The 24,952-nt window shown below is 55.2% G+C and overlaps 4 protein-coding genes and 1 long non-coding RNA gene across 19 annotated transcripts in view; 1 reads left to right on the top strand and 4 right to left on the bottom strand.

Moving 5' to 3' along the window:
• Nucleotides 1-423: 423 nt before the first annotated feature.
• Nucleotides 424-2,490, bottom strand: LOC142085699 (uncharacterized). Its single transcript, XR_012674785.1, has 2 exons — nucleotides 2,401-2,490; nucleotides 424-789 (listed from the first exon to the last, which is right to left on the bottom strand). It is a non-coding gene; the product is annotated as an uncharacterized LOC142085699 (long non-coding RNA).
• Nucleotides 679-2,637, top strand: TM4SF19 (transmembrane 4 L six family member 19). Its single transcript, XM_075157860.1, has 4 exons — nucleotides 679-855; nucleotides 964-1,041; nucleotides 1,926-2,110; nucleotides 2,388-2,637. The coding sequence occupies exons 1-4, from the start codon at nucleotides 679-681 to the stop codon at nucleotides 2,572-2,574; spliced, it is 627 nt and encodes a 208-aa protein (XP_075013961.1). The 3' UTR covers nucleotides 2,575-2,637.
• Nucleotides 2,638-3,907: 1,270 nt separating this feature from the next.
• NEU4 (neuraminidase 4) lies at nucleotides 3,908-6,138 on the bottom strand. Its single transcript, XM_075157867.1, has 3 exons — nucleotides 5,929-6,138; nucleotides 5,473-5,728; nucleotides 3,908-5,065 (listed from the first exon to the last, which is right to left on the bottom strand). Exons 1-3 carry the CDS (start codon nucleotides 6,127-6,129, stop codon nucleotides 4,014-4,016), a joined length of 1,509 nt encoding a protein of 502 aa, XP_075013968.1. The 5' UTR covers nucleotides 6,130-6,138; the 3' UTR covers nucleotides 3,908-4,013.
• A 2,613-nt stretch (nucleotides 6,139-8,751) lies between these two features.
• On the bottom strand, nucleotides 8,752-21,952 carry GAL3ST2 (galactose-3-O-sulfotransferase 2). 6 transcript variants are annotated; one of them, XM_075157801.1, is made up of 4 exons: nucleotides 21,872-21,952; nucleotides 10,772-10,858; nucleotides 10,066-10,345; nucleotides 8,752-9,974 (listed from the first exon to the last, which is right to left on the bottom strand). In XM_075157801.1, the coding sequence occupies exons 1-4, from the start codon at nucleotides 21,886-21,888 to the stop codon at nucleotides 9,114-9,116; spliced, it is 1,245 nt and encodes a 414-aa protein (XP_075013902.1). In that variant the 5' UTR covers nucleotides 21,889-21,952; the 3' UTR covers nucleotides 8,752-9,113. The 6 variants fall into 6 exon arrangements, with proteins under 6 accessions (XP_075013902.1, XP_075013904.1, XP_075013907.1 ...); XM_075157803.1 differs by lacking the exon at nucleotides 21,872-21,952 and adding exons at nucleotides 18,223-19,234; nucleotides 19,266-20,343 and having other exon boundaries at nucleotides 10,066-10,858; XM_075157806.1 differs by lacking the exon at nucleotides 21,872-21,952 and adding an exon at nucleotides 11,541-12,950.
• Nucleotides 21,763-24,952, bottom strand: part of ING5 (inhibitor of growth family member 5) — a 20,361-nt gene continuing 17,171 nt past the window's right edge. For all 10 annotated transcript variants that reach the window (XM_075157788.1, XM_075157795.1, XM_075157790.1 and 7 more), the window contains 3 exons: nucleotides 24,662-24,804; nucleotides 23,677-23,842; nucleotides 21,763-22,190 (listed from right to left, as the gene is read on the bottom strand). In XM_075157788.1, coding sequence (XP_075013889.1) covers nucleotides 21,931-22,190; nucleotides 23,677-23,842; nucleotides 24,662-24,804 — 569 coding nt within the window. In that variant the 3' untranslated portion in view covers nucleotides 21,763-21,930. The remainder of the gene's footprint in view (nucleotides 22,191-23,676; nucleotides 23,843-24,661; nucleotides 24,805-24,952) is intronic.

Below are 24,952 nucleotides of genomic sequence, written 5' to 3'. Positions count from 1 at the left end.
AGTGGAGCTGGATGGCTTGCCCGAGGATAGGCGATAACCTTTTCTTAATTAACTTTAATTGGTTTCAGCATATTCAGACCTACGGTAGGACTAGCGCACGATGAGGGTGGAGTTGCTGTTGGATTTGATTAGAGATTGCTGTGCTTTCACAAGTCCTCGTCCAAGGATTTCACCCCTTTCCTGGCTCCCCCCTGCTCGTTGTAAGCACTCAAAGTCAAGCCGAGCCGCGGTGGTTGGTCTCCTTCCTGGTTTTGGAGGAGCCGACCCTGTGGGTCGCACAGGTTTCAAGGCTCGGTGCGGGACCTGCTGTCGTGTTCAATGCCCTTGCCCGTTTGGCAAAGAAATAATGGCAGGTCTGAAGTTGGGCTTCTCCTTCTGTGATAAAACAGCTCAACCTCAAGAAAACTGTTCGGCAGCAGTAGATCGGTATTAACATCGAATTTATTTTTAATATTTAATTAATTAGATGGTGTGGGGAAAATAGGATTTCCATTGGAAATTGCTCTCCAGTAAGGGCAGTGCCGGTGGGGTAGGCTGGGACCCAAAAGCACGAACCAGCAAACTCCCGTCCACCCGCGGCTGAGATGGGCTGGGGGTGGGGGAGCCGTGCGGCACCGTGGGGCCGAAGACAGCCCCTTCCTCACCTCCCCTTCCTCCCCGTCCCTGTGCAGGGTGGCCATGTGCGTGGGGAAATGCAGCCGGATCGTGGGTCCCTGCCTGCTGGTGCTGGGCACGCTCTCGGTGGCAGCCAACATCCTCCTGCTCTTCCCCGGCGGGGCATCGAAGTACCTGGTGGAGGGGCACGTCAGCAAGCACGCCAGGGCCGTGCCGGGCGTCTGGGGAGGTGGCGTCACCGTGAGTATCGCGGTTTCCACCGCGTCCTTCCTCGTGTGGAGGAGCAGGGAGGAAGGGATGGAGCAGGTGGCTCCCCTTCGTCCCCCATCCCCTTTTTCCTTCTTGTAGGTGCTGCTGGCAGCGACCCACATCACGGCGGTGGGGTGGCGATGTGCCAGCTGCTCTGACTGCGGCACTCGTCGCAACGTAAGGCACCGCTGGGACTCCCCATGCCAAAGCAGTCCCAAGCAGCGCGTGGTGGGACATGGCGGGTGGCCCCAGGGTAGGGACGTGGCACAGATCCCCCTCTCCCCTGGTCCTGTGGTGGGACGTGGTAGGGTGCCTCCTCTCCCGTGGCCCTATGGTGGGACATGGCATGGGTCCCCCTCTCCCATGGCCCCACGAGGGGTCATGGCAGGGTGGCCCCTCTCCCGTGGCCCTACGGTGGGACATGGCATGGGTCCCCCTCTCCCATGGCCCCACGAGGAGTCATGGCAGGGTGGCCCCTCTCCCGTGGCCCTATGGTGGGACATGGCATGGGTCCCCCTCTCCCATGGCCCCACGAGGGGTCATGGCAGGGTGGCCCCTCTCCCGTGGCCCTATGGTGGGACATGGCACGGGTCCCCCTCTCCCATGGCCCCACGAGGGGTCATGGCAGGGTGGCCCCTCTCCCGTGGCCCTATGGTGGGACATGGCACGGGTCCCCCTCTCCCATGGCCCCACGAGGGGTCATGGCAGGGTGGCCCCTCTCCCGTGGCGGGATGCTGCATGGTGCCACCTCCCCAGAGGACAAGGCTTCCCCTGCATGGTGGCATGGGCTCTGCCCCACCAGGCTCCGCGTGGCAGCTCCCTGCCTGTCCCCACTCCCTGCCTATCCCTGCTCCCTGCCTGCACCCACTCCCTGCCCGCTTCTGCCCAGCTTGAAACAACCCAGCAACGGCTCCATCCGCAGCCTTGGCTCCCTGGGGTGGAGCCCCTTGGGGAGGGGAGTTTTGCCCCCTTACCAAACTCTGCCGATAACGCGCAGCTGCATTTTGGAGCCCGCCTGATTTTTGGTCCCCCCCCCCGCCCTCCCTGGGTGCTGCCCACAGGCTTTCATCTCCGCCGTGCTTTCCAAGCTGGCGCTCCTGGGCGCTGCCGCCTGCTTCGTCCTCTCCGGGGTGGGTTTGACCAATGGACCCCTCTGCTTCTACAACGCCTCTGAGCACGGCCGCGGGCACGGCACCCTCTGGGGTTACCCCTTCCTGGACGCTGGCAGCCTGGAGCCTGATGCCAGGTGAGGCGGTGGGGTTGAGCTAATTAAGTCGGTGTTATTTATGGTGGGTGGGGTGGGTGGGCTCGCTGGTGGTGATGCAAGACGCTGGTAGCTCGAGAGGTCTTCACCTTCCATGGTTTTCTACGTGGTGCTTCCCATCCCCATCACCCCGCTGACCCTGCTCATCCTTGGGACGAAGGACGGGGCACCTGGGGCACGCCTCCATGGCGGAAAGCCACGCGATTCCTGACCCGCCGCAGGGCAGCATCCTGCATCTCCTCCTCTCCCCGTCACGCAGGGCAGAGAACTACCTGCACGATCGTCGCGCCTGGAGCATCTGCCTGGAGCCGGCGGGGGTCGTGGCCTGGCACGTCGTCCTCTTCTCCCTCCTGCTGCTCGTCAGTGCCGCCGAGATGGTGCTGGCCTCCCTCCAAATCCTCAACGGCTGCCTCGGGTGCCTCTGCGGGTTTTGCGAGGGGAAGTAGGGACCTGCAACGGTGCCAGGAGGCTGGTGCTGGGAGGAGGTGTCGTCCCCGGGTGTCCCTTGGCCAGTGGCAAATGCCACGATGGGGATATGGCACAAGCTGTGATACCAGCCCGGTGCAAGAGCCCGGTGCAAGACAGACAGACTCCCCCATGGGGGACAGACACCCCAGTCCGCACGAGACGTCAGAGTGACGTGCATGGGGTCGGCGTGCAAAGGGCTGCCCCCGCGCAGAGCCCTCTGCCCGGGCGATACCTCTTCCTCCGCCCCGGAGCAGATCCCCTTGTGGCTGGCAGCCGTTTGGGGTTGGAAACCAGCCCAGTGAGCGATGGACGTGAGGACCTGGCTCCTGGCATCCCGGCACGAGCCCAACGGCTTCCCCGGCTGCTCCTCATCAGCTTCCACCCGCCCGAGTGCAAAATGTGACACGGTGGTATTTGTAGAGATAAGAGCTGGGGCACTAACTTATTTTCGTTAATCAATCAATTTAGGGCAGCTTGTGTCGCTGTTTGTCTCCCGCAGGAGGGACGAAGGAGACTGAAGGAGCCGAGCTGGGCTCCGGCTGGGGCTGGGGGACTTGGATGGAGTCGTGCTGAAGGAGGTAGTGCTGGAAATGGGGTGTAGTCCCCCAAAGTTCACCCCCCCACACACACACACGCACGCAGCAAAGGTTAGGAGCTGCTCATCCCCGCCGGCCCAGGACCCCATCGCACCGCCCGCCGCCGCGCTCGCAGGGGGGGTGTCACCCGCCTCAGCGCATCCCCCGTCCCCGGGCGGGGATAGGGGGCTGAGCACGGGCACAGGCCTGAGCCGGCCGCGCTGGGAGGATGTTTGCCCCAGGACTGATAAGGTTCAGAGGAAAGTAGCAATATCCATTTGCTTAAAAGTGCAGCTTGAAGAAAAACAAAGCAATCAGCCAGATTAAACAGTAATGGGCAATTTTGGAGATACCGTTGAGATAAAGAGGAATTGGCTTGAACAGGATCATTAAAAAGAAGCAATAAAAAAAGGAACATAAAGTCTTATGACCATGGGAGGAAAACCCTTGGAACAGGGTAGTAGTACCAGGTATGGCACAACGGGCGCATCGTGTCCCGCCCTGACCTGGCACTGGCACGGGGGGCATGGGGTGCCCCCAGCTGCCTTCTCCCCTGCATTGCTGCTGCTGCACCCCATTATGTATTGCATGGGGGGCTCACGTACTCAGAAAGGAGCCTGGGGCTGGGCTGGTGGCACAAGCCTCCATGCCCAACCAACTATATAATTAAGAAATGGCAATAAAAATGAGATAAAACCCAGTTTGGGGACGGTAGCGTATTGGTCTTCTCTGCTGACTGGTGGCAGGACCCGGGGCTGTGAGCATCCCGGTGTGCCGGGCTGCGGGTTGGTGCCCCGGGGTCTGGCACTGGGGGACCGGGGGGACCTGACCTGGGGGGGCCCCTAGGAGAGGAGGCAGCTCCTTCGCCCCCGCTTCCTGCGGCGCGGGGGGCCACCGTCCCGCCGGGGAGCGGTGGCCGTCAGGGGGATGTTCTGGAGCACGTCGTGCAGCGTGAACATGCTGAACGAGATCTGCTCATAGGGTGACCGCGTCCCATTCTCATAGAGGCAGGCAAAAGCGATGGCCGGGCCACCAGAGATGGAGGCCTCGTTGTAGGGCAGCTCCATGTAAGCCAGGTCTGAGTAAGCGCTTGGGCCCTCGTAGATGACCCACGGCTCGGTCCAGCTCTCCACGTCCCTGGGGAAAGTGCTCAGGTGAACCCCCATGTTGACGCGCGACATGGAGCTGGTGGGGTGGGAGTAGAGGACCCACGTGGGCGCTTGGAAGAAGGCAGCAGGGCTGGGGGTTGCCGCAGGGTCCCCTCGGACCGAGGTGATGCCACGGGCATGGCCATGATGGCCTGGGACAGGACAGCCCTCCTCGGGCTCAGCTGGCTCGTGGTGGCTGCCAGTGGCCACGGTGGGCAGCTCATCACCTGCTGCTGGCCGGGCGGGCAGGTACCGAAACCTGGGGAGCAGCCCGGGGAGCAGCCGGCGAGCCGAGCCCCGGTGGGGCATCATGGGGTCCCGGGGGGCAGCAGGGACGTACACGAAAGGTGCGGGGAAGCCGACGACGCTGCCGTGACAGCCATGGGGGGGCTCGACCAGCCGCTGGACCAGCTGCCCCCCATGGAAGACGGCCCCATCATCTGTGCTGAGCGCCTGGACCCTGAAGCCCAAGGGGCTGCGGGCATTGCAGTAGAGGACGTTGGAGCCGTCCTCCTCGTCCACCGAGACCAGCTGGCACTCGCCCGTCTGCAGGTTGGGGATGAACTCCCCAAAGCGCCAGCCCCGGCCGTGGTCGTCGCTGTAGAAGGCGAAGGAGTGAGGGGTGGTCTTGCAGAGCTGCCCGAAGCACTCCTTGCAGTCGATGTGGTAGCTGTAGGCGGGCACCAGCAGCCGGCCAGACCGCAGCTGGATCCCGTGCCCGGGGCCCAGCGCGAACGTTGCCCAGTCTGGGGAACAGAGGAGGGATGGGGGTGAAGAGCAGCCTCCATGGTGCCCCCGCCATGCCCAGCATGGAAGGGTCTCCAGAGCATCCCCCCAGCCTCGCCAAGCAAGGTGGTGGGCTGGGAGGTCAGCAGAGCCCAGTGCTGCCTGGTTGTCCTCACGCATGGTCTTACCCATAGCTACGGGGCCTCTCCATCTCCTCTCCCCCGCGCAAGCAATGCGGATACTCCCCCCATCCTGTCTCCCCTCTGCCTGGGGTCCTCTCCCCCCCATCTCTGCTCTTGGATGCTTATGGGCTTCCTACTCCGAGGCCACCTCTGGCAGCACCTCAGGTGGCTCCAGGAGGCCAAAACCCATGGTCGTTCTCCTGCTGGCTGTCTCCCCCCCTTCCCGCCCCTCCCCAGTGGGCTACCTTTGATGGTCCCGCCAATGACCTGCTGCGTCAGGTCCGTGGCCGTGCTCCAGCTCAGACCCTGGTCGGCGCTGGTGACGCAGCAGAGGCGGGTGACGTTTTGGCCAGTGACGATCTGGTAGGCTTCGGGTGTCCTGCCCAGCACCGTGATGAAGAAAAGGAAGAGGGTGCCGGTGAACTCGTCGTAGAGCGGGCAGGGGTTCATCGACCGGTGGTGCTGCAGCGTCGCCGTCTGCAGCACACGCATGTCTTCCCACTGCCCAGGGAGGAGGAGGAGGGGAGGATGGAGAGGGGTGAGGACCACCCCACTTCACCCGACGCAGTGTCCCTTCCCCGTGCAGGTACCTCCAGGAGCTCGGCTGTGCCATGCACAGGGGGCGGAGGATAACCACCCGGCTGTCCCATGCCCCCCCGCCCAGCGTGTCCCCCCCAACCCCGGCTGCATCCCCGTCCCACCTCCACGTAGCTCCCGTAGACGGTGCCGCGGCGCAGCACCAGCAGGTTGGCGTGGGCATCGTCGGCGCTCAGCCGCTCCTCCGCGAAAGCCAGCAGCTTGGCCACGCAGGGCAGGTAGAGCAGGGCGGGCACGCGGTACGTGACGCCGTTGGACTCCTTTTCGAAGAGCACGGTGCGGGCGGGGAAGTGCCGGGAGCCCATGGCGTCTGCAGCAGAAAGACGCAGCCCCGGTGGGTTGGGGGGGGGGGACACACACACACCGGCTGCTGGGCACGGCTGGGGGTGCAGGCTGTGAGCTGGAGGGGTTTAACTTGGTGGGCTTGGTTTGGGGAACCCCCCTAGGAGGGCTGGAGGGCAGGTCGCTACGGGCAGGGTTGGGGTCGAGAGGGGCTGAACGTGTGCTGCTGCGGGGGCAAGTCACCGCCGCTCAGAGGTGGGACAGGATTTTGGGTAACACCGAAGAGGCTGACCTGCGCTAGCCCAAAATAAAATTAAATAAAATTCAATTGATCTTCAAGATGCTCTTCTAGAGGGGTTTCTGGTAAATCGAGGCCAGTCAGCAAAGGGCAGGGTGAGACCCGCAGTTCCCTGCTCCCATCGTCCAGCGGGTGTTGGGGGGCAGAGCCCGTCTCCGCACGGCCAAGACCCCAGGACCACCCCAGGGTGCTCGCGAGGGGGTCACGGAGCGTTTGTCCTGCGTTTCTGGTGCCTCCAGCGCAGCAGACCCAGCCGGCTCTGCTTTTCCCCCTGCCCTGCGTGAGAAACCTGGGGTGCACAACACAAACCGTGGGGTCCCTGCGGCAGCGGGGTGTGAGCGGTCCCCGAGTGCCTTTCCTTCGGGGACAGGAGTGCCACCGGCGTCAGCTGTCCCCAGGTTACCTGTCCCTACGCGTCCCAGGTTATCACCACGGGAGGAGATGGGCACCCCGCCCTGGGGTGCAGCCAGAGCGGCCGAGGGTGACTTTCACGTGTTAATTACGTGAAATTAACGTGTGAATCACGTTTTAATTAGGAGCTTTTGCTGATCAAACACCCCGTGGAGAAAGCGAAGGCACTCACCGGGTCCCGCTCAGCTGGGGGTGTCCCCTCCGTCCCTTGCCCCCGCCATGGGGTAACGCCAGCTCCTGCAGCCACCAGCTTTCTGCAGAGCCCGTCGCCTCGCTGCTTCGCTGCCACCTCCCCTTGCAGGGTCCCCCCATCGACGGATCACGGGGCTCCCGCAGCGGCGGTGGCCGCCAAAAAGCCCTGAGTCAGCAGCGGCGGCCGCTCGTGCAGCACAAAGGCACCATTATCAGCCCGGGCAGAGCCGGGGGCCCACAGCTCTTGAGCCACCTTGCTCAGACCCCCAGGAGGGGACGCAAAGGGAGCCGTCAGGGGGGGTGTTTGCATCTCCTGCCTCAGTTTCCCCCCTCCTGCAGGCTGGGAGAGGCCAGACCTCCCTGCCCAGGTGCTGCAACCCAGCTGTGAGCTCCTCAGCTCATGGGCTGTGCTCCAGAGGGTCCCAGCCTTCCCAGGACCCCCACCCGCACACAGGTCAGCTGTTAAGAAATTATTTTTATGCTTATATTCCATCAGCTTAGCTAAAGGGGCTTGACAAAATTCACACAGCGAGTCACGGATCAGAAGCTCCAAGGCGAAAGCCCAGGCTTGGGCTGCAGAATTGGTTGGAAAAGGCCCCCGGGGATTGCCCAGACGGAACACGTGCGGCTGCCGCCTCCTCCGCCCCGGCTGGTTACAAGCGCCTCCTAAACCTGGTTAATTTTAGCTGGGGTTGCCGGAGCAGAAAAGCGTGTGGGTGCTGTGAAGCTCCGTGTACCTCAGGTGGGTTGCGGAGGAGCACAGGTTCCCTTGCGGGAGGTTAACCCTTGCCTCAGTTGGCTTCCCTGCCTACCTGCCGGGTTTAAACGGAGGCGAGGAAAAATCCCAGCTCTGCTCCGCTCCGACAGCACCTCTCCCGTCTCCTGGGCTGAGATGCTGCCCGGCTGCTCTGCCCCCAGGGCAAAGCTGCAAGCCAAGTGACCCCGGATCCACCATCCCAGTCGCCATCCGGGTCCCCGCTGCCACCTCGCCTGGCACAAGCGGGAGGAGACGCTGGCTGAGCGTCAAGATGTTGCGCCATCGGGGATGGTGGGCGCGTTGGAAACCGGCAATGGGCAATCATTAACGGTGGTGACGCCAAAGCCGTTGGGCTTGGCCCTGCTGGCCTTCTGACGAACCTTCCTAGCACCGGCGTGGCAGCGGGGAGCTGGCAAACGAGCAAAGACATCACAGGCAGGTTTAATTACCTCCTTCAATAATGAGGTCATGCCCGAAACAAGCAGCAGACATACCTCCCTCCACCCCTCTCCTAATCGATGTTGGAGAGTTCGGCCAACACAGCAAGGGTGCCCGATGAAGCCCCTGCTGATAAAGGGCTTCAGGGCTGCTGAGCCCAGGGGACCAGCCCAGGGACCGGAGAGGGTCTCCTGGGGACCCTCGCCCAAGAGAGAGGGGTGAAACCACAAAACAAGCCCTCCCACGGGAGCGCCAAGCCGTCCCAAGTGGTGCAGAGGCCCCCCGCACCTCATGACATCTCACGTGCCGGGGCGGGGAAAGGCTGCCAGCCGGCGCGCCCAGCTTTGGGCACGAAGCTCGGGACTCCCATCCGAGAGGCGGCCCCAGCATCGCACGGTGGTTAGATGTCATCGAGCACGGACGCTGCTGGATGGGAGACCCAGCATCTCTCCTACTCCTTCGAGCGCCGTGTCCCCTTGTGCTCTCCTCCCCGTTTCCCTCTCCCTCCCCTTTTTTCCCCTGAACGCCGAAAACCAGGACTTGCTCTAGTGAGCTGTGACCAGCCTGGATATAATGATGGCTATTAAAGAAAGTCGAATGCAAACAAAATGATTAAGCCCGTGATTAATGATTAAGAGGCAGGAACATCTAAGCCAGCTGAAAGCCTGCCCAGCGCTCAGCGGCAGCGGCTGTCCCCCTGCCTGGGAGTGGGGAGGAGGCGTCACGCAGGAGCCGGCCAACGCAGAGCCTTTGGCTCAAGGTCCCCAAAAAGGGACCCACCAGCAGCTCGGTGGCCCCGAACAAAGCCCTCCCCCCTCTCCCCCTCGTGCACAAGAGTCCTGTGGGCCAGCCACATGCCAGACATGGGGTGATGCGAAGAGGTGGGAAACCGCGGTGGGTTGTCGCGTGCCCTAGCTGGGAGTTGGGAGCTGCATCTTCTCCTGGAAGCTGGTCTGCAGCAAGGGCAAGCCTAACGGCTTCCTCTTCTTGTGCGGGTGTTGAACAGCATAGAGATAGGACATGTACTGGAGCTCTGGCATAACCATTTTCTGGCAGGTTCTGAGAGTCCTGCTGTCTAAATCTCCTTTGAGGTTGTACCCAAGGATATTTGTAGCCCCTGACTGGAAAGGCAGGAAAGCTTTGTTCTTGATGTGTTCCTTCCCCACTGCCTTCTGGTCCAAGAGACAGGTTTCCATGAGCTCCTTCTGTCTCGTTCGCAGGTGATTCACCTCCTTCTCCAGCTCCTCAAGTCCTATGGTCTCCTCAATTCTCCTCCAGAAGCTCTGGTTGAAGTGCAGGTAGAGCTTCCAGTCCAGCGAGCACCACACTTTTATCTGCTCCTTGCTTTCCGGAGTCAAGGTCTGGACAGTGTCCCGGCTTCTGGAATTGAGCTTAAAGTAAATCACGTCATCCAGATCCCAGCACAAAGTGTGCTTCAAGAGGATCATGGACTCATCAAAGTAGTCTGCTATCAAGATCAGGTGGAAGTTCTGTTCAATATCCTTCAAGACAGTGTGGACGTACTTTTTGTTGTCCTCTGCATTGTTATTGTAGCCAAAGTCAAACCACATGATATTCCTGGCATAGATGTTCTCCTTGTAATCTGCCGGACGGTAATACTTCGTGGGTGACGCCAGGTACTCGTTCACGTCCTTGGAGATCCTGAAGGCAGGGGCATTGTTCTTGTAGTAGACGTAGGAAGACTCCAGCAGAAAAATGGGGTTCCTCAGGATGGAGAAGTAGAAGGTGTTTGATGCCATCACCTTTTGCACCTGTTTGCGGGGAGGAAGAAGAGAGGCTGTTAGTCTGGAGGCATTGCTTGTTCAACCAGGTTCCTCCGCACGTGTCATGGCTCTTTCTTACCTCCGAGGGGTTAAACCGCAGGTGGTTGCACATGATGTTGTAGTTTTGTCCTATGGCTTCAAATTCCTCCACAAAGTGGGCCAGGAAGGTCTCCGGGTAGCCCAGGTGGACAAGCTGGCCAGCTGGGAGGGCAACGGTGAGGTTGTACCTCTCCGCAAACCTGAACATGATGTTCAGGACGGTGCTGCTGGCCGTCTTGTGGGTCTTGAGGAACATGACGTTAGTCTTGGCATGGCAAGGCGTGGAAGGTGTCAGCAGCTCCTTGTGGCTCTTTGAGATTCTGCAGGAACAGATGGAGAAAACAGCCTCTCCAGTGCCATACCCCATCTCTGAGACCCGGCAAAGCCAAACCCCAGCAGGTTCTCCTTCTGACACCACACCTGCAGCTGGTGCAACGCACCAACCCAAACAAGCTCCATCCCTCAGGCGTAGATGTTGGCCAGTTTACTGCTTCTCCAGGTCCTCACTCACCCAAAGGCTTCAGCTCGATCCCCTTTTCTTTTTCCACACAGCTGATTTCGCCCCGAATGGCTGCACCTTGGCTAATGTGATCCCTTGCCTGCCCAAATGTGGATCTAGGACCTAACCTTGGGCTGCTGCCCTTCCAGTATTAGCCTAAACCTCACGAGACGTAAAAGTGTCACAGGTCAGATCCTTGCTGCCCTGGGCAGACGAAGTCATGCAACCTTACTTCTGCTTCACTTACATGTAATTTTTATTCTCCATAAGGAAGAATCCCGACAGGAAGACGAGTCCCAGGCAAAGTTTGAAAATGATGAGACGTTTGATATGCCTGGAAAGAAAGCAGAGTTTCAGTGGATTTTCATCCGATAGTCCTTCCCCGAACGCGAACCACCAAACTTTGCATGTTGCAACTTGGGAATTTTTACCACCGGGAGCAGAGTTTTATGTCTCCACGGTGCCAGCCACCTCTGGCTGCCCCTGCTGTGTCAGGAGCTCTGGCATTAGAGGCAGGACAGTGAGAAACTGCACTTTCACTACCACTCTCCTAATTTTGGCCTTTGGCAAGACACAGCCTACTTCAGGCAGAGCCCGCTCAGCTCTTCCGACACCTTCCCGCTCTGCTCTGCTGCCTTTTTATTTTGCTTTTCTTTCCATTTTCTGGGGCTTTAGAGCTTATTCACTTCAAGCTTTTCTCAGCAATCACCGAGAGCTAGAAAATGAGCCCTTTGTAGGGGTATCAGGACTTCCTTGGCAAGAAAGCTCAGCACCTTCCGTAATCACATCACTCCAGAAGATGGGGATCTCAAAGAAACACTAAACTGAATTTTTTTCCAACATAACTGAGATTTTTCAATACAGAAAACTAATTAATAACCCAACAGCACCTGTAAAGTCTAATTACACCCTGTTTTCAAACAAGAGGACTGCTTCCCCACTGCGACAGCTCCTCCGCCCAGCCCAGCTCTTGTGCTCAGCATCTCCCAGGTCTCCCTTTCATCAGCTCTTCTCACCTTGGCCAGACTTTAAACTGCCCCAGCTCAGAGGCATCCCTGAGCACCTCATCTACCCGTGCTTTGCCTGGATAATGATGAGGGGTGAGTCTTTTCCAGCACTAATTAGGCGACCACCATGTATCATTAGCAGTGCATTCTAGCTGGGACACGTACAGGATCTTTTGAAGGTTTGATGCCCACCAGAAAGGAACTTTTCATCACCAAGCTTGATCTGACTTCTCTGATCTTAAAAGCTTTTTTAAGTCAGTGTGGACTCCATGTTTTCAGCCGCCATTTCCGAAATGCAGCGGAGCTGGCTCGGGCTTTAAGTTGTTTTGAGAAGATACAGTCCCGTTTACAGCATGGGGTGGTCACACTCATGGTTCCCACTCTCTTAAGCGTGCAAGGAAGGCTCCAAGACTGCCCAGTTTGAGGGTCGATGGCGGCACATGGATTGCTGCAGGCTGGACCTGGTGGTGGTGGTCTTTTCTACTGTCCTGCTGGCCAAGGGGTCCTCACGCATGGTCCTGCTGCACAGGGTGGTGGCTTTCGTAGCCTCCAGCTTGTACGACCTGAGACACTGAATCGCTCCTTCCAGCTGGCCTTACGAGAGTGCAAACACCAGCTTTATCTGGCGTGGTCTACAGCCTCTCACTGGCCACAGTATGACAGCCTGGATCCAACCATGGAAAACTGGATGGGAGCAAAGTCCAACAGAACATGAAAAGCTGCACATAAAAACACAGCCATCGTAGCCACGTGCACTGGCTGTGGTCGCGGAACAGACTGTAAACACAGTGGAAGCGTGGAGACAGGCAGCGATGTTGCAACACCGTCATGGCACTGCAGAAAAGCGTTTCGCCTTCTTTGCCATGCAAACCTGCCCGAAGCCACTTTTGCTTCAAGCTTTGCTTTGCAACGAGCGCGCTGTCCTCGTCCAACGGCACCCCAGCCGAAGTGGGGAAATCCTGGGGTGGCAGAGCCCTTCCCAAAGACAGGGAAGCTGCTGGTACCAACCTCCGACATGAATTTGCAGCACAGCTTCTGCCTGAAGAGTTTAAAGACATAACTATGGGCAGTCTTTCACCGGTATTTCTTCATTTTCTGTTCCCAGGCCTGTTAGGGGGACGGCGGTGAGACAATTCCCATCCCGTTGATCGCTCTGTGTGTATAAGTAGAGATGAGACAGGAGAAGACATGCAGAGGGGCCCATGGGCAGCGAGCAGGCTCACATCTGTCAAATGCAGCCCCTGTTCTCAGTCTTTCATTTAAACTGAAGCTGGCGTTGATGTGACGGCTTCCCAAAACGCACACCACCTTGCCTGCCTGGAGGTCCTCCCTAAGCCGGTCTGGCCACATCCTTCTTCTGCACCTTTCTTGTAGAGTTTAATGCCTGCAATAATGTTCCATGTTTGTTTGGGCAGTGTCCTCGAAATGGCAAGGAGAGAGAATTACACCCAGATTGATGTTTTATGGGGCAAACAAATCAACGTACACCTGAAACAATCCTGAAGATAGATCAGGATTTGCTCCAGGATTACCAGTCCCTTCTACTGCAAGAAGACAGGCTCTGTAAACCTCTACATCTTACACCTCAAGGTATCCCATGATATTTTAATAGTTGTTTATTTTAATGAGCGATTACGCAGTGCCGTCCCACCTCCAAATCCTCAAACACGTCCAGCGCACCGAGCCCATCTCCAGCGTAGCTGGACGCTGCCAGCAGGCCCGTTTCGTCCGGATGCATTTCGAAAGCCCCAAATGACGGCTTTTGCACCTAGAGGCACAGGGAGGGATAAAGGTCTGGATTATCTAGGCACGTAAAGCCTCAAAGCGTTGCGGTGCAGCACGAGGCTCTGGTGTTGCAGTGCCAAACATGCCCAGTGGGCAAGTTACGGGCACCCACGTGCCACCAGTGAGTCCCGAGGGGCCGTGCAGAGCTCACCCCGCTCCTCAAGGCACCGTCCTGAAGACAACAGCAACCCGTAGCCGAGCGATGTCCACGCTGTCACCGCGAGCGGCGGCCGCCCAGCCTACATCGGGCTTGCCAAAACCAGGGCAGCTTCCCGGAACGTCCAGTTTGAAGGCGCAAGAGTGACCGATTTCTTTGGCACGTGGGCCACGGAGATGCCGCTCCTCATGCAGAAACGGGATTCTTGTCCCAGGGCTGCCAAACAACCTTGTGGCGTGGTGCTTGTTCCCCTGCCTGGGGATGTGCGGACGGAAAGGTATCTGCCTTCCAGCTCGGGGAGCGAGCGGGGAGTGGGGACAGGGAGGGGACCGCAGCAAAGGCGAGCAATGGGGGTGCTCAGGGGAAGGGCCAAGGGCTGGGATCGAGGTGATCCCCAGGGAGGAGTGTGGCAAAACGGAGACCGGGGGGAGACGAGAGGAGGGGGCTGCAGGTGCACAGGGCGCTGGCCGGTGCGCTCGTGCAGCCGAGCCCTGTGCCTGATCGCTGGGGGGGGGTCCTGTCCCCATCGCCCCCCGGGGCTCAGCCACCCGCGGCTGCGCTCGCAGGGGCTGCCGCCGGCTTCGGCACGTCCTGCAAACCTGCACGTGGGGTTTCACCACCCGTTCCGCACCCCGCGCCCCTGTGAGAGCCAGCGCCGCTCCCAAGGGCTGTTACCTTCCCGTCACACGCACACCTTTGTCACAAGTCTGACCAAGCCGCTTCTAAAACGTGCGCGCTGGGCCAACAGGCACCGTATTCCACGTTGGCTAAAATATCTCCCACCCTCCAACCCCTCCCAGAAAGACGAGTCCCACTCATCCAAGAGCTATTTTGACTGTCTCACACGCACAGGCCGAAGGTGAACCTGGCGAATACCTGGCGTTAGAGAAGACAGAGCTGATCTTTTATACGAACAGTTACAGAAAATCCCTCATAACCAGAGGGATTTCATAACCATCCTGCGAATCGATGGCAGTGTGGAGGACGTGACGCACGGGATCATGCCCGCACTGACTTCTTCCTTCCTCACACGACAGCGAGGAAGCATTTCACCAGGGGTGGGTGAAGCCCAACGTAGCCGAGAGTCGCAGGGTACGATCAGAGCCACCATCTACTTTTTTAGCCCATTAATACAGTCTTTTGCAAAGCAAAGTTGAAGGGAGAAAGCCACGATTCAGACGTCGCATAAAAGTTACCTAAGCAGGCAAGACGTGCAACCAGCCTGGGAGCCCTTTGAGGAAGCACTCGGAGCCGATTGCTAAGACACAAAATTCTTCTAAGAAGCCAAAAAACGTGCGGAGCTGTCAGCAGAGCCGGTGCCAGAGGTTCGGCTAGCCTTTCCGACCTGCGCCGTGCCATCTCCCAGTCGGTAAGAAAACACGGAAAACTGCCTCTCGGGTCGCACTTGGAGGTGCCACTACGGATGCTTTAAGGCTTGGGACAACCTTCTTGTTCGTTTGGCTTGAGCTGAAAATAACAGACCTCTGTGTCGACCGAACAAGGTTCTTTCAAATTAAAAGACCCAGAATACAGGAAAGAAACATTCACGGCGAAATTAATCTCTACCCTGGAGCAAACTGTAACTAACTCTATAGGCTACCAACAACTTACAGGGATTACCTGAACCAGACCTTTCTACAAACCATGTTTTAATTCTGCACCCATAGCGTTCACCTCCCTCTCCCCTTACCTTGAAGTGCACCAGGGGCTTTTCATGCTGCCTCACCGCTGCGAGCCAAAAAGCACCTCCTTTGCAAACCAACTCCAACGCTCCTCTCGTCGTCGGGCTCCTCCAGCTCTTACCGTACGCACCTCTACCTCCAGCATCCCACCGCTGCTATAAATGGCTGGGAGAGGTGACGACAAAGGGAGTGCCTCGGTGCTCCCAGGGGTGGGTGAAGTTAATCAATAGCCATGAAAAGCACTGGTATGGCACGACACTAACGCAGATACAAAGAGAGGCCTCGGGAGATGGGGTTTGCAAGAGTTTTGCGGGGAAGGAAGGAATTAGCGGGGACCCCTTAGCAGGGACCCCCTTCTCTCCTGGCTGCGGGAGGGAGGCGTGGGGGGCTCACGGCAGGATCCGGGCAGGGCGCCGTGCCGGCGGGGGGCTGGAGGAGGGCATCATCGGCCCCCTCGTCACCCCGCACGCCGTCACATCGCTTGTTCGGTGCCCCTTCCCTGCGCGCCGCCACGCCGCTTGGTGCCCTGCCTTTCCTCCGCCTCTCGCCCGGTGGCCGAGGACTATAATTCTCTGCCAGACACATTTGGCAACCGGAAATTAGGGACAACAGCAGAACAGGAACGGTGTTTACCTATCGGGAATTGCTCTTAAAACATTCAGGCTTCAAACTCTGTCCCTGCGAAAATGCAATTACTGTAGCCGGAGGTGAAGAGCTCAGAGACTTTGCTGTATCTAGGCCTTGGGAGAGAGAGCTCCTGCCCTGAACGCGTGTTATGTTATGTTCATCTACAAAGCGACTTTCTGGTGTTATTAACAACCATTACAACTTGCATTACGCAGGAATCTGAGATTCCACCAAGGCTCCCGTATGCCAGCACCTCACAAGCTGCGTTTGATGGTTGCAAATTGCCCCAGGACAGCAGGATTTGCCCTGCAAGTCTGGAGGTGGGGCAATCTCCCCGCTCCCCACGTCGGGGATGAAGTCGATCCTCTCCTCATTTGGGCAACAAAAAGTGTACCCGCGTCTCCCAGCCTGGAACAGGGGATTAAGCTGTTGCTTTTGGTCTTTATGGCCATGCCACTTCCCATGCACCTCCTGACACGCTCCCCTTTCCCTCCCCACCCACAGTGCCACCTTTCTAAACCTTGTATGCTGGTGGCCCAACCTGCCACACCAAGAGCCAAGTCCTCAGCTTTCTGGTATCCTTCGCCTACGTTGCTAAGTCTTCAGAGTGCCCAAATATACAGCGTTTCTTTTTAAATCACAGCTTCCTCAGGCCAGCTCCAAGTCCAGTGCCTACCAAGATTCAGAGATTAGCAAGGTATAGGGTTGCTTTCCTTGAGTTTCTTGGTAGAATGTGAGCCAATGTGCTGTTTTATGAAGAATTTCTAGGGATACTCTTGGCACAGTATCAGTTGCTGCTGGCAGGGGCATCACGTTTAACAGATTTCTTTCTCCTGTTACATTATACACCTCAGCTGTGTGATTTCTTATTCAGAAGCTGGTAGAGCCCACAAATCACAACAGAGCATTTTTCATACTTCTACAATTGATTCATCGCTCTCTCCCGGGGTGTTATACACGAATCGTCAGGTTTGGTTACGCAGAAAAATACGGTGCTGTGCAGAAATACTTGGCGTCGTGTGGGGCTGGGCTGCTCTGAGGCTGGAAGCAATGAAGGTCAGCCAGCTGACACAGAATTAGTGGGCAGGATGCTGAATTAACACCTCCGTACTGCCTCTGCCTCCTGCCTGCTTGCTCAGGGGAGGGTGCAGTGGGTCAGCCCCCGTGGGCAGCTCAGCCCCGCGCAGCCGCTCACTCCCGCCCCCGCAGCAGGATGGGGAGGAGAACCAGAAGGGTAGAAGTGCAAAAACTCGTGGGTTGAGGGAAAGGCAGTTTAACAGTTAAAGCAAAAGCTGCGCAGGCAAGCAAAGCAAAAGGAATTAATTCACTACTTCCCATCGCGGGCGGGCGTTCAGCCGTCCCCAGGAAAGCAGGGCTCCACCACGCAGCACAGTGACTTGGGAAGACAGACACGTAACGCTGAACACCCCCCCCCCTCCTCCTTCTTCCCCCAGCTTTTATTGCTGAGCACAGCGTCATATGGTATGGAATATGGGTCAGCCGTCCCAGCCGTGTCCCCTCCCAGCTTCTTCTGCACCCCGGTGGGGTGGGGTGAGAAGCAGAAAAGACCTTGACGCTGGGCAAGCACTGCTCAGCAACAGCTACAACATCCCTGCGCTATCAACACTGGTCACAGATCCAACACACAGCGCCATACCAGCTACTATGAAGAAAATTAACTCCATCCCAGCCAAAACCAGTACAGAGAGTCAAGTGCTTCCTCACTGTGCCATAAGACCACTGCTTCAAAATGTTGAGCATCCACATCCACATCATTCTAACATTTAAATCTGTCCCAGAAAAAGTAGAATTTTGGACAAGAAATTCCTATCACAATGATTCTTTATAAAAATACCCCCCCCCACATATATGTACCCACCCTGTTTCTCCCTCCTATATACAACAGTGAACCAATATTTGAAAGCATCATTGAGAACGTGGAAGAGAAGGATAATACTGGTGCTTAAGGTCTAGGAAAGGCGCTATAAAATAACCCTACGATAACTCCTCCCTTCTATTCCCTCAGGGTAATTGCTCTATTGTTCAGCTGAAACAGTAAACTTACATTGAGCTTAAGGATCTTCATGTGTAAAGAAGGTGGCTAAATGCAGCTGTGCCAGAATTTCCCTGGCCACAGCACTAGGTTATCTGTCAGCCCTGACTCCCTCCCTAGCACTCTCTCCATAGGTAGCTGAAAAAAAGCAGTATGGAAAGTTCTGCCTCCCAAAAAGAACCATTCACATGTAAAGCCTGTATTTTAAACAATTATGGTCAGTGGTTTGGGGGAAAAAAAAGGGTAAGAGTGGCGTATGAAAAAGGCAGAGAATATAAACAGCCTGATCCGGAAAGAACGAGCTGCATCAGCTTAAATTAGCAGAACGCAAATCCTAGTAAATTTTTTCTCTAACAACATCATGGACTTCCCATATTTTTGCACCACCTGATTCACAAGCAGCACAGGCTGACTGCGTTTCACATTCTGTCTTCTCTCTGCTAATGACGGCACCGTTCACGCTGCTTAACCCCCGAAGAAGATCAGCTCTTCTGTGAGCGGTCCTGGGAATGAAGGGAGAGGTGGGGAGTGCACCGATAGCGGAGAGAAAGAGGGAGGTGAAGGGAAGAGACCAGAGGGCAGGCCTAGGTATTGGCACTGCAGGTCGCATAACATACGGAGGTATTTTGGTTAAAAGCATCCATGCGGCCAACTTGAGAGAGTCGCGACCTTGGAATTGTACCGTGAAGGGTGCTGCAACGCAGTGCCGAGTGTAAGCCATCATCCTTAATGCAATTCAGCAGCTTGCAGCCTTGAAGAGACAGTGTTCTGGTTAAAAACAGAAGAAAAAAGACTCTATAGGATGATTTTCTTCCAAGAAAAAGGCTCTGGATGGAACATCTGTTTCACTGCAGTGTGGAATAGCAGAAATCACTGAAAAGCAGCTAATGGAGAAGACAGCTACCACCTTTCCTAGTCGCATGGAGTCCGGTGAGGCCTCCCAGACCAGTAGACCTGAGTAAAAACCATTGATCACCACCCCTGAGCTCAGCCAGTTCCCTACCCACCTCGCAGACCGCCCATCTGGTCTGCGCCTTGCCAGCTTGTCCAGGAGAAGGCTGTGGGAAACGGTGTTGAACGCTTTGCTGACATCCAGGCAAACAACACCCACAGCTCTCCCCGTGTCGACAGAAAATGTTATTTTGTTGTAAAAGGTGGTCAGGTTGGCGAATCCCTGGGCTTTTCTCAGTCACCTGCTTCATTTGGATCCAGCAGAGCCTGGGTTAAGAGTGACATGTCTTGGTAAATACAGATATGACTAGCAAACACCGAGCAGACCAGAAGATGACTCACTAGCAGATGGCTTGGCCTGCCCTCTGATAACAGAAGGGTGACAACGTGGTTTTGTACACCAAACTTTAAATGACAATCTCTCCTGTCATCTCAAAACACAGACAGACTGTAGCAAAAAAAAAAAACCAAACCCCAACAAAACCCCCATCTTAGAATAGAACAGTCGAGTTGGAAGGGACCTACAACTATCATCTAGTCCAACTGATGACCTGTCCACTTCAGGGCCGACCAAAAGTTAAAGCATATTATTAAGGACATTGTCCAGATGCCTCTTAAACACTGACAGGCTTGGGGCATCGACCACCTCTCTAGGAAGCCTGTTGCAGTGTTTGACCACCCTCTTGATAAAGGAATGCTTCCTAATGTCCAGTCTGAACCTCCCCTGGTGCAGCTTTGAACCATTCCCATGCGTCCTGGATCCCAGGGAGAAGAGCTCAGCACCTCCCTCTCCACGTCCCCTCCTCAGGAAGCTGTAGAGCGCGATAAGGTCGCCCCTCAGCCTCCTTTTCTCCAAACGAGACAAACCCAGACTCCTCAGCCGCTCCCCACAGGACATGCCTTCCAGCCCTGCCACCAGCTTGGTTGCCCTCCTCTGGACGCGTTCAAGGACCTTCACGCCCTTCTCAAACGGTGGGGCCCAGCACTGCACACGTGCCCCAGGTGAGGCCGCACCAACGCTGAGTACAGCAGGATCACCACCTCCCTTGACCGGCTGGCCATGCTGTGTTTGATGCGCCCCAGGATGCGGTTTGCCCTCTGGGCTGCCAGGGCTCCCTGCTGGCTCCTGCTGAGCCTGCTGCCCGCCAGCACCCCCAGATCCCTTCTGCAGGGCTGCTCTCCAGCCACTCCTCTCCCAGTTTATACTTGCGCCTGGCATTACTCCGTCCCAGGTGCGGAATCTGGCACTTGGACTTGTTAAATTTCATGCCGTTGATGGTTGCCCAGTGCTCCAATCGAGGTAGATCCCTCTGCAAGGCCTCTTGTCCCTCCAGAGAGTCAGCAGCACCTCCCAGTTTGGTATCGTCAGCAAACTTGCTAACGGTGCATTCAACTCCGGCATCCAGATCACTGGCAAAAATATTGAACAGCACTGGCCCCAGGACTGAGCCCTGAGGAACACCGCTGGTCACCAGCCAGATGGAGCCCCTTTCACTACAACCCTTTGAGCTCTGCCCTTCAGCCAGTTCTTCACCCAGCGCACCGCGAACCCGCTCATCCCACCTGTGAGGATGCTGTGAGGGACAGCCCTACTAAAATCTTTATTAAAAAAAACCTCAAACTGAGGAAACAGTGCCCGGGATTTGTGGAGGATCAAGCAAGATCCCGAGTCAAAAGGATTGTTCCATAATAATCAGCGACTCCTAAGAGGTATAAAAGACATGTCCAAACATCCCTTATCCTCCCACAAGTGTCCCTGGCCAGACCATATGGACATGCAGGACAGGTGACACATGCTTGTGAAGGGACATGCAAAAATGATGAACATGAGTAAAATCAGCCTACTTGAACAATAAGATCACCCTCTTCCATCGGGTCTTGCGCGGACTTCTGATACTTTCCTACACCACCATCTTCTTTCTCTTGCCCTCCTACTTGAGTAAGCCTGGGGTTTTTTTATGCATCTTTTGCACTCAGGGATCCTCCTGAATGCCAGACAGGCTGATTTTATTTTCCTACTCTTTTATTTTCCTGACTATTGCCAGATCTTCCGAGCTCTGTGGCCTCACCAACTCGAGCAGGGTGCTGGATGCAGGCACCAGTCTGCCCACTGGCCAGGGAGTCTCAGAACCACCTCCGCCAGGGTAAGGGAGCACCTCGGGAAAATAAGTTAGTACTGGTAATCGCCAATGCTCCGAAATCTCTTTTGCCTTAATGCACCACATGCACAGTACAGAGACATCTCTGGGCGATTTTAACGTCACTGCCATTGTCTCCACCCAGCCTAGCCTAGTTTGCTGGTTAGGAGGGATACAGATTTTACGTATCTCTGTAAATCATTAGGAAAATGGCTCTTGCCTTCTGCGAGAGCAAATCAGGACTTGCTATCAAGGACAGACTGGGGCACGAGGAAGCAGGAAATAATGGCATTCCTAAAGCCTGATCCCGCCAGACGGCTGTCCTGGGATCCCCTCCCTCAGCCTGGCTGCTGGCATTTCCCCTCCAGTTGACACTACCCCGAAGTCAGGCCTCCGGGCTCCCTCTCTTCTCTGGCCAGCGTCCCAGGACTGCAAACCCGCACCTGCGTGCTGTACGTAGGACAACACTGAGCCTACTGGGGACAGCCTGCAGGTGGTATCACCAAGGAGGCCATAACCTGATGCCGTTGTGGGCTTTTGGACAAGCATATCAGATCAAAACAAGTGAGGAAGAACAAAGTTTTCACTTGGAAATGGTGGTATAGCATCCACAGGTTCTTCTCCTGTGCCCCCGATGCTTCACCTGCACACCGCAAGTGACAAAATGCCTCCTCTGGCTGGTGTCACTTCGCTAATAAAGGAGAGCAAGCTAAGGGGAAAGAGAGCTGTAATACCCACACACAATATCTGCACGCTTCGTTTCAGTGTTTGGGTTAAATAGGAAACCCGCACGGTCAAAACCAGCAATGTGCTCTTCTGCAGAAAGAGGAGGCACCCCTGAAAAGACGAACCACGTTCCTTTACTTGTTCCATCACGCTAAGGAAATAAGACAAGGAGCATTCCAACGCTTGGCCCATCAGCTGGTTTATGGCTAACGCGCAGTTACCCAGCTAGAGATGCCATCTCGCGTGATGGTATCTGCTCCCTTCTCGGCGCGTGTTGCTTTCAGGAAGCGGAGGGCAGCGTCTTGTACGGATTGAGGATGCCTTTGGGGTCTAACATGGCCTTGAAACGCTGCATTAGAAAGACGGCCTCGTTGGGTTTGCTGTACTGAATGAACTGCTTTTTCTTGAAGCCCAGGCCGTGCTCTGCACTGATACTGCCATTGTATCTTGCAGTCCACTCGTACACAAACGGCTCAATGGCATCCAGCAGGGAATGGCTGTAGGACTCCGCCGTGATGTTCAAGTGCAAGTTTCCGTCTCCTGGAAGAAAACATTGCAGAGGTGGTTCTGTAAGAAAAACTCAGTGGCCCTGCAATGGAGACTCATTACTGTCTCCTCCACGTAATCAAACAACAGTGCCTTCGTTAGTCTCCAAACTGTGCGAAAAAGGACAAGTTCACTGTCCTTCTACAAACATCAGCCTCTCCATGTACAAATAACTCAAATAGGATCTTTGTTTTTCCACGCTTTCAGTACAATATTTGAGGAAGTGTTCTGAGTTAAGGTACTTTCAAATTCCCACTCTTGTGATTTTAAAATTCAAACAGCTGTGCTACATTAATTATTGTCTCACTACCTTGACAGCATGCCAAAGACTTCCCCAATGGTATTTCATAATGATAATTAGATTTTAATACTGCCCTTCATCACTTTCTCTCTCCCTATTATGTTTGTGCAATGTTCTAAATGTCCTTTGGCACTGTGTTAACAGAAAGAAAGCATGCAGAACATTTTCTCCTTTTGCCACTTCCATGTGATGGTGTTTGATTAAGTACATAGTTCCTGGGTGTTCAGCAGACAAACCACACAAAGATAAACACAACTTACTCATTCTCACTCCGGAACCTCTTCCTGCATCCCAGCAAACCCTCACAGTACACAGCTTAATCCTCAATACCAAGAGCTACCAGAGGCAGCCTTTGTTATGCAGACTTGTCTTTCCATGTCTTGCAAATAATCTCAAACCAAGCGTGCTGAAGAGTGTTCTGTTACTTTCTTTTTTTTTTAAAAAAAAAACAGAACAGCCCTGCTAAGCTACCAATTTACCTGTATGTAAAATCAAATCAGTTTCAAAGCATTCTGACAAACGTACCGGCCCGGCCTTTCTGTGCGTTACTTTTACCACTCTCTTTGGGAGGGTTAATGGCTCAGACATAATTGATTTCCAATACAACTAATCACTTTGGACAAGAAAGCGTTTATCTACCACATGTGGGCTGCAGCATACATGCGCAGCCTTTACCGTAACAGGGCAGCCCTCCCATCTCTCTCTCCATTGCGCCTCTCTCCCCTGTCTCGCTCCATTGCCTCTCTTATATCTTCCTTCCGGCAACAATCACAGGTCTGCTCACAATTCCCTTCACCTGTTTCTGTTCTTGAATCAGCTGGTGCTCATTAGGCCACCTCTTAATTCTTCTCCACACATGTGTCTAAGTACATTAATCAAATTGATGTTCCAATTAAAGAACCTACATCCTTAAATAGAAAGTACAGAGTAAGAAGATACAAATGACAAGTTCAGTGGCTGGCTGGCTAGCAACCTGCCATGAACATATGGCATACAGTCTGAAAGCAATGAAATTCAAACATGAAGATCCTTACGCATCCTCCTCTTCTGACAGCTCTCTGCTATTTAGCCTATGTCTCTCACTAATCTAAAAACAACCTTTAAAACTACTAGGAAGTTGCACAGCAAAACCCAGAGCACTAAAGAGCAATCACCTCCTTTCCCAGCATCCACACTTACCCAAGTGGCCGTAGCCCACCACATTTTTGGCACTCCGGCCCAGCCGAGCCCTCGTGTCAGTCACGAGATCATACAGCTTTCCCACAGGGAGAGAGATGTCATATTTGTAGACATAGCCGTCGTGAGTGAGGGCCTCTGTGATCCTCTCCCGCAGGCTCCACAGCATCTGAGGGATCAAAGATCAAAGAAATCCAAATAAACCAAGTACCTCTTGGGTTCCATGCTTTGTGGCATGGGGGGAAAAAGAGCCTTGATTCTTCGCATATAACATCAACTTCTGATTTCCCTTGGTATCCTCTCTCTCTTGGGAGCTAGTAATAACGCTTTCTTGGCAGCATCCTACAGTAAAATGATACACCAACCCTTCAAGCTCCACCGTACCCCAGACAGAAAGAACACAGGCCTGGGCATTCTCTCCAAAGCTGTTTCGGGTCTCCCAAGAAGTGGGGATGTGCCTCCTCCAGTTTAGTACTGCAAGGCTCAGTGTGGACACTGGGACTGGAAGAAACATGGGTCAGTGTAAAAGGCTCGTGTTCGCTGGGCAGACACAAATCACTCTCCTCCTCACTGAGACACTTTGTGTCCGTCTTGCTCCCTGGGACCACAGCCTCTGGCTCTAACACACTGTCACGCTGGCCTGCAGGACTTTGCTCACTCCTGGCCTCGCTGACAACTCAGCTCCCGGTTTTGATAGTTTTCAGGCAGTTTGGGTCCTACCCCGGCAACTACTGAAAGACGTAATTCATTATTCTGATCTTTTTAAAAGAGAAAATATCCACTGAACCCCAAATACTCAGGCTTTCTGGGAAGAATCAGCAGCGGCAAGTATTCTCTCTTCGCGTTCTTACTCAATACGCCAAATAAGCTACCAGATGACTCAGGGACGTTTATACAAACATCAGTCTGAACATTTCCCTATTAAAAATACAAATCCAAGTAGAGAAACATGTCAAAGAGATTTGCGCAAGAGGAAATGATTACTTGCCTTTATTTTCTTATCATCTGTTGCCACAGTTCCATCAGTGACCAAACCAGAAGTCATGGCCTGTTCTAGGAAGTTGTTCAATTTTTCTTCATCGTGGGTAGAGTTGGAGCCCGAGGTTTCAATTACAACATAAAAAGGGCTGCCTGAAAGTGAGGGAGAACAGAATAAGCAGATGCTCTGGGGTAAAAGCACAGGAATTTAGCGCAGGTTGTGGAGCTTTTCTCTGCCCAGATTCTCTGGTGCCATGCGGAAGGGCAGCTCAAGCGGCAATATTTTATCTGTAGGGCACTT

Source organism: Calonectris borealis, chromosome 9, assembly GCF_964195595.1.
Source record: "Calonectris borealis chromosome 9, bCalBor7.hap1.2, whole genome shotgun sequence".
NCBI classification, from domain to species: Eukaryota; Metazoa; Chordata; class Aves; order Procellariiformes; family Procellariidae; genus Calonectris; species Calonectris borealis.
Note: the sequence above shows the minus strand (reverse complement) of the source record. Positions and strands in the feature narration are given on the sequence as shown.

Coding starts and splice junctions, on each gene's coding strand:
- TM4SF19 (XM_075157860.1), top strand. CDS start 679: ATGTGCGTGGGGAAATGCAGCCGGATCGTGGGTCCCTGCCTGCTGGTG. Junction 856..963: donor TCTGGGGAGGTGGCGTCACC/GTGAGTATCGCG, acceptor TCCTTCTTGTAG/GTGCTGCTGGCAGCGACCCA. Junction 2,111..2,387: donor AGCCTGGAGCCTGATGCCAG/GTGAGGCGGTGG, acceptor CCCGTCACGCAG/GGCAGAGAACTACCTGCACG.
- NEU4 (XM_075157867.1), bottom strand. CDS start 6,129: ATGGGCTCCCGGCACTTCCCCGCCCGCACCGTGCTCTTCGAAAAGGAG. Junction 5,729..5,928: donor TCTACGGGAGCTACGTGGAG/GTGGGACGGGGA, acceptor CTCCCTGGGCAG/TGGGAAGACATGCGTGTGCT. Junction 5,066..5,472: donor CATTGGCGGGACCATCAAAG/GTAGCCCACTGG, acceptor TCTGTTCCCCAG/ACTGGGCAACGTTCGCGCTG.
- GAL3ST2 (XM_075157801.1), bottom strand. Junction 10,346..10,771: donor ATGGAGAATAAAAATTACAT/GTAAGTGAAGCA, acceptor CTGTTCCTGCAG/AATCTCAAAGAGCCACAAGG. Junction 9,975..10,065: donor TGCGGTTTAACCCCTCGGAG/GTAAGAAAGAGC, acceptor CCCCGCAAACAG/GTGCAAAAGGTGATGGCATC.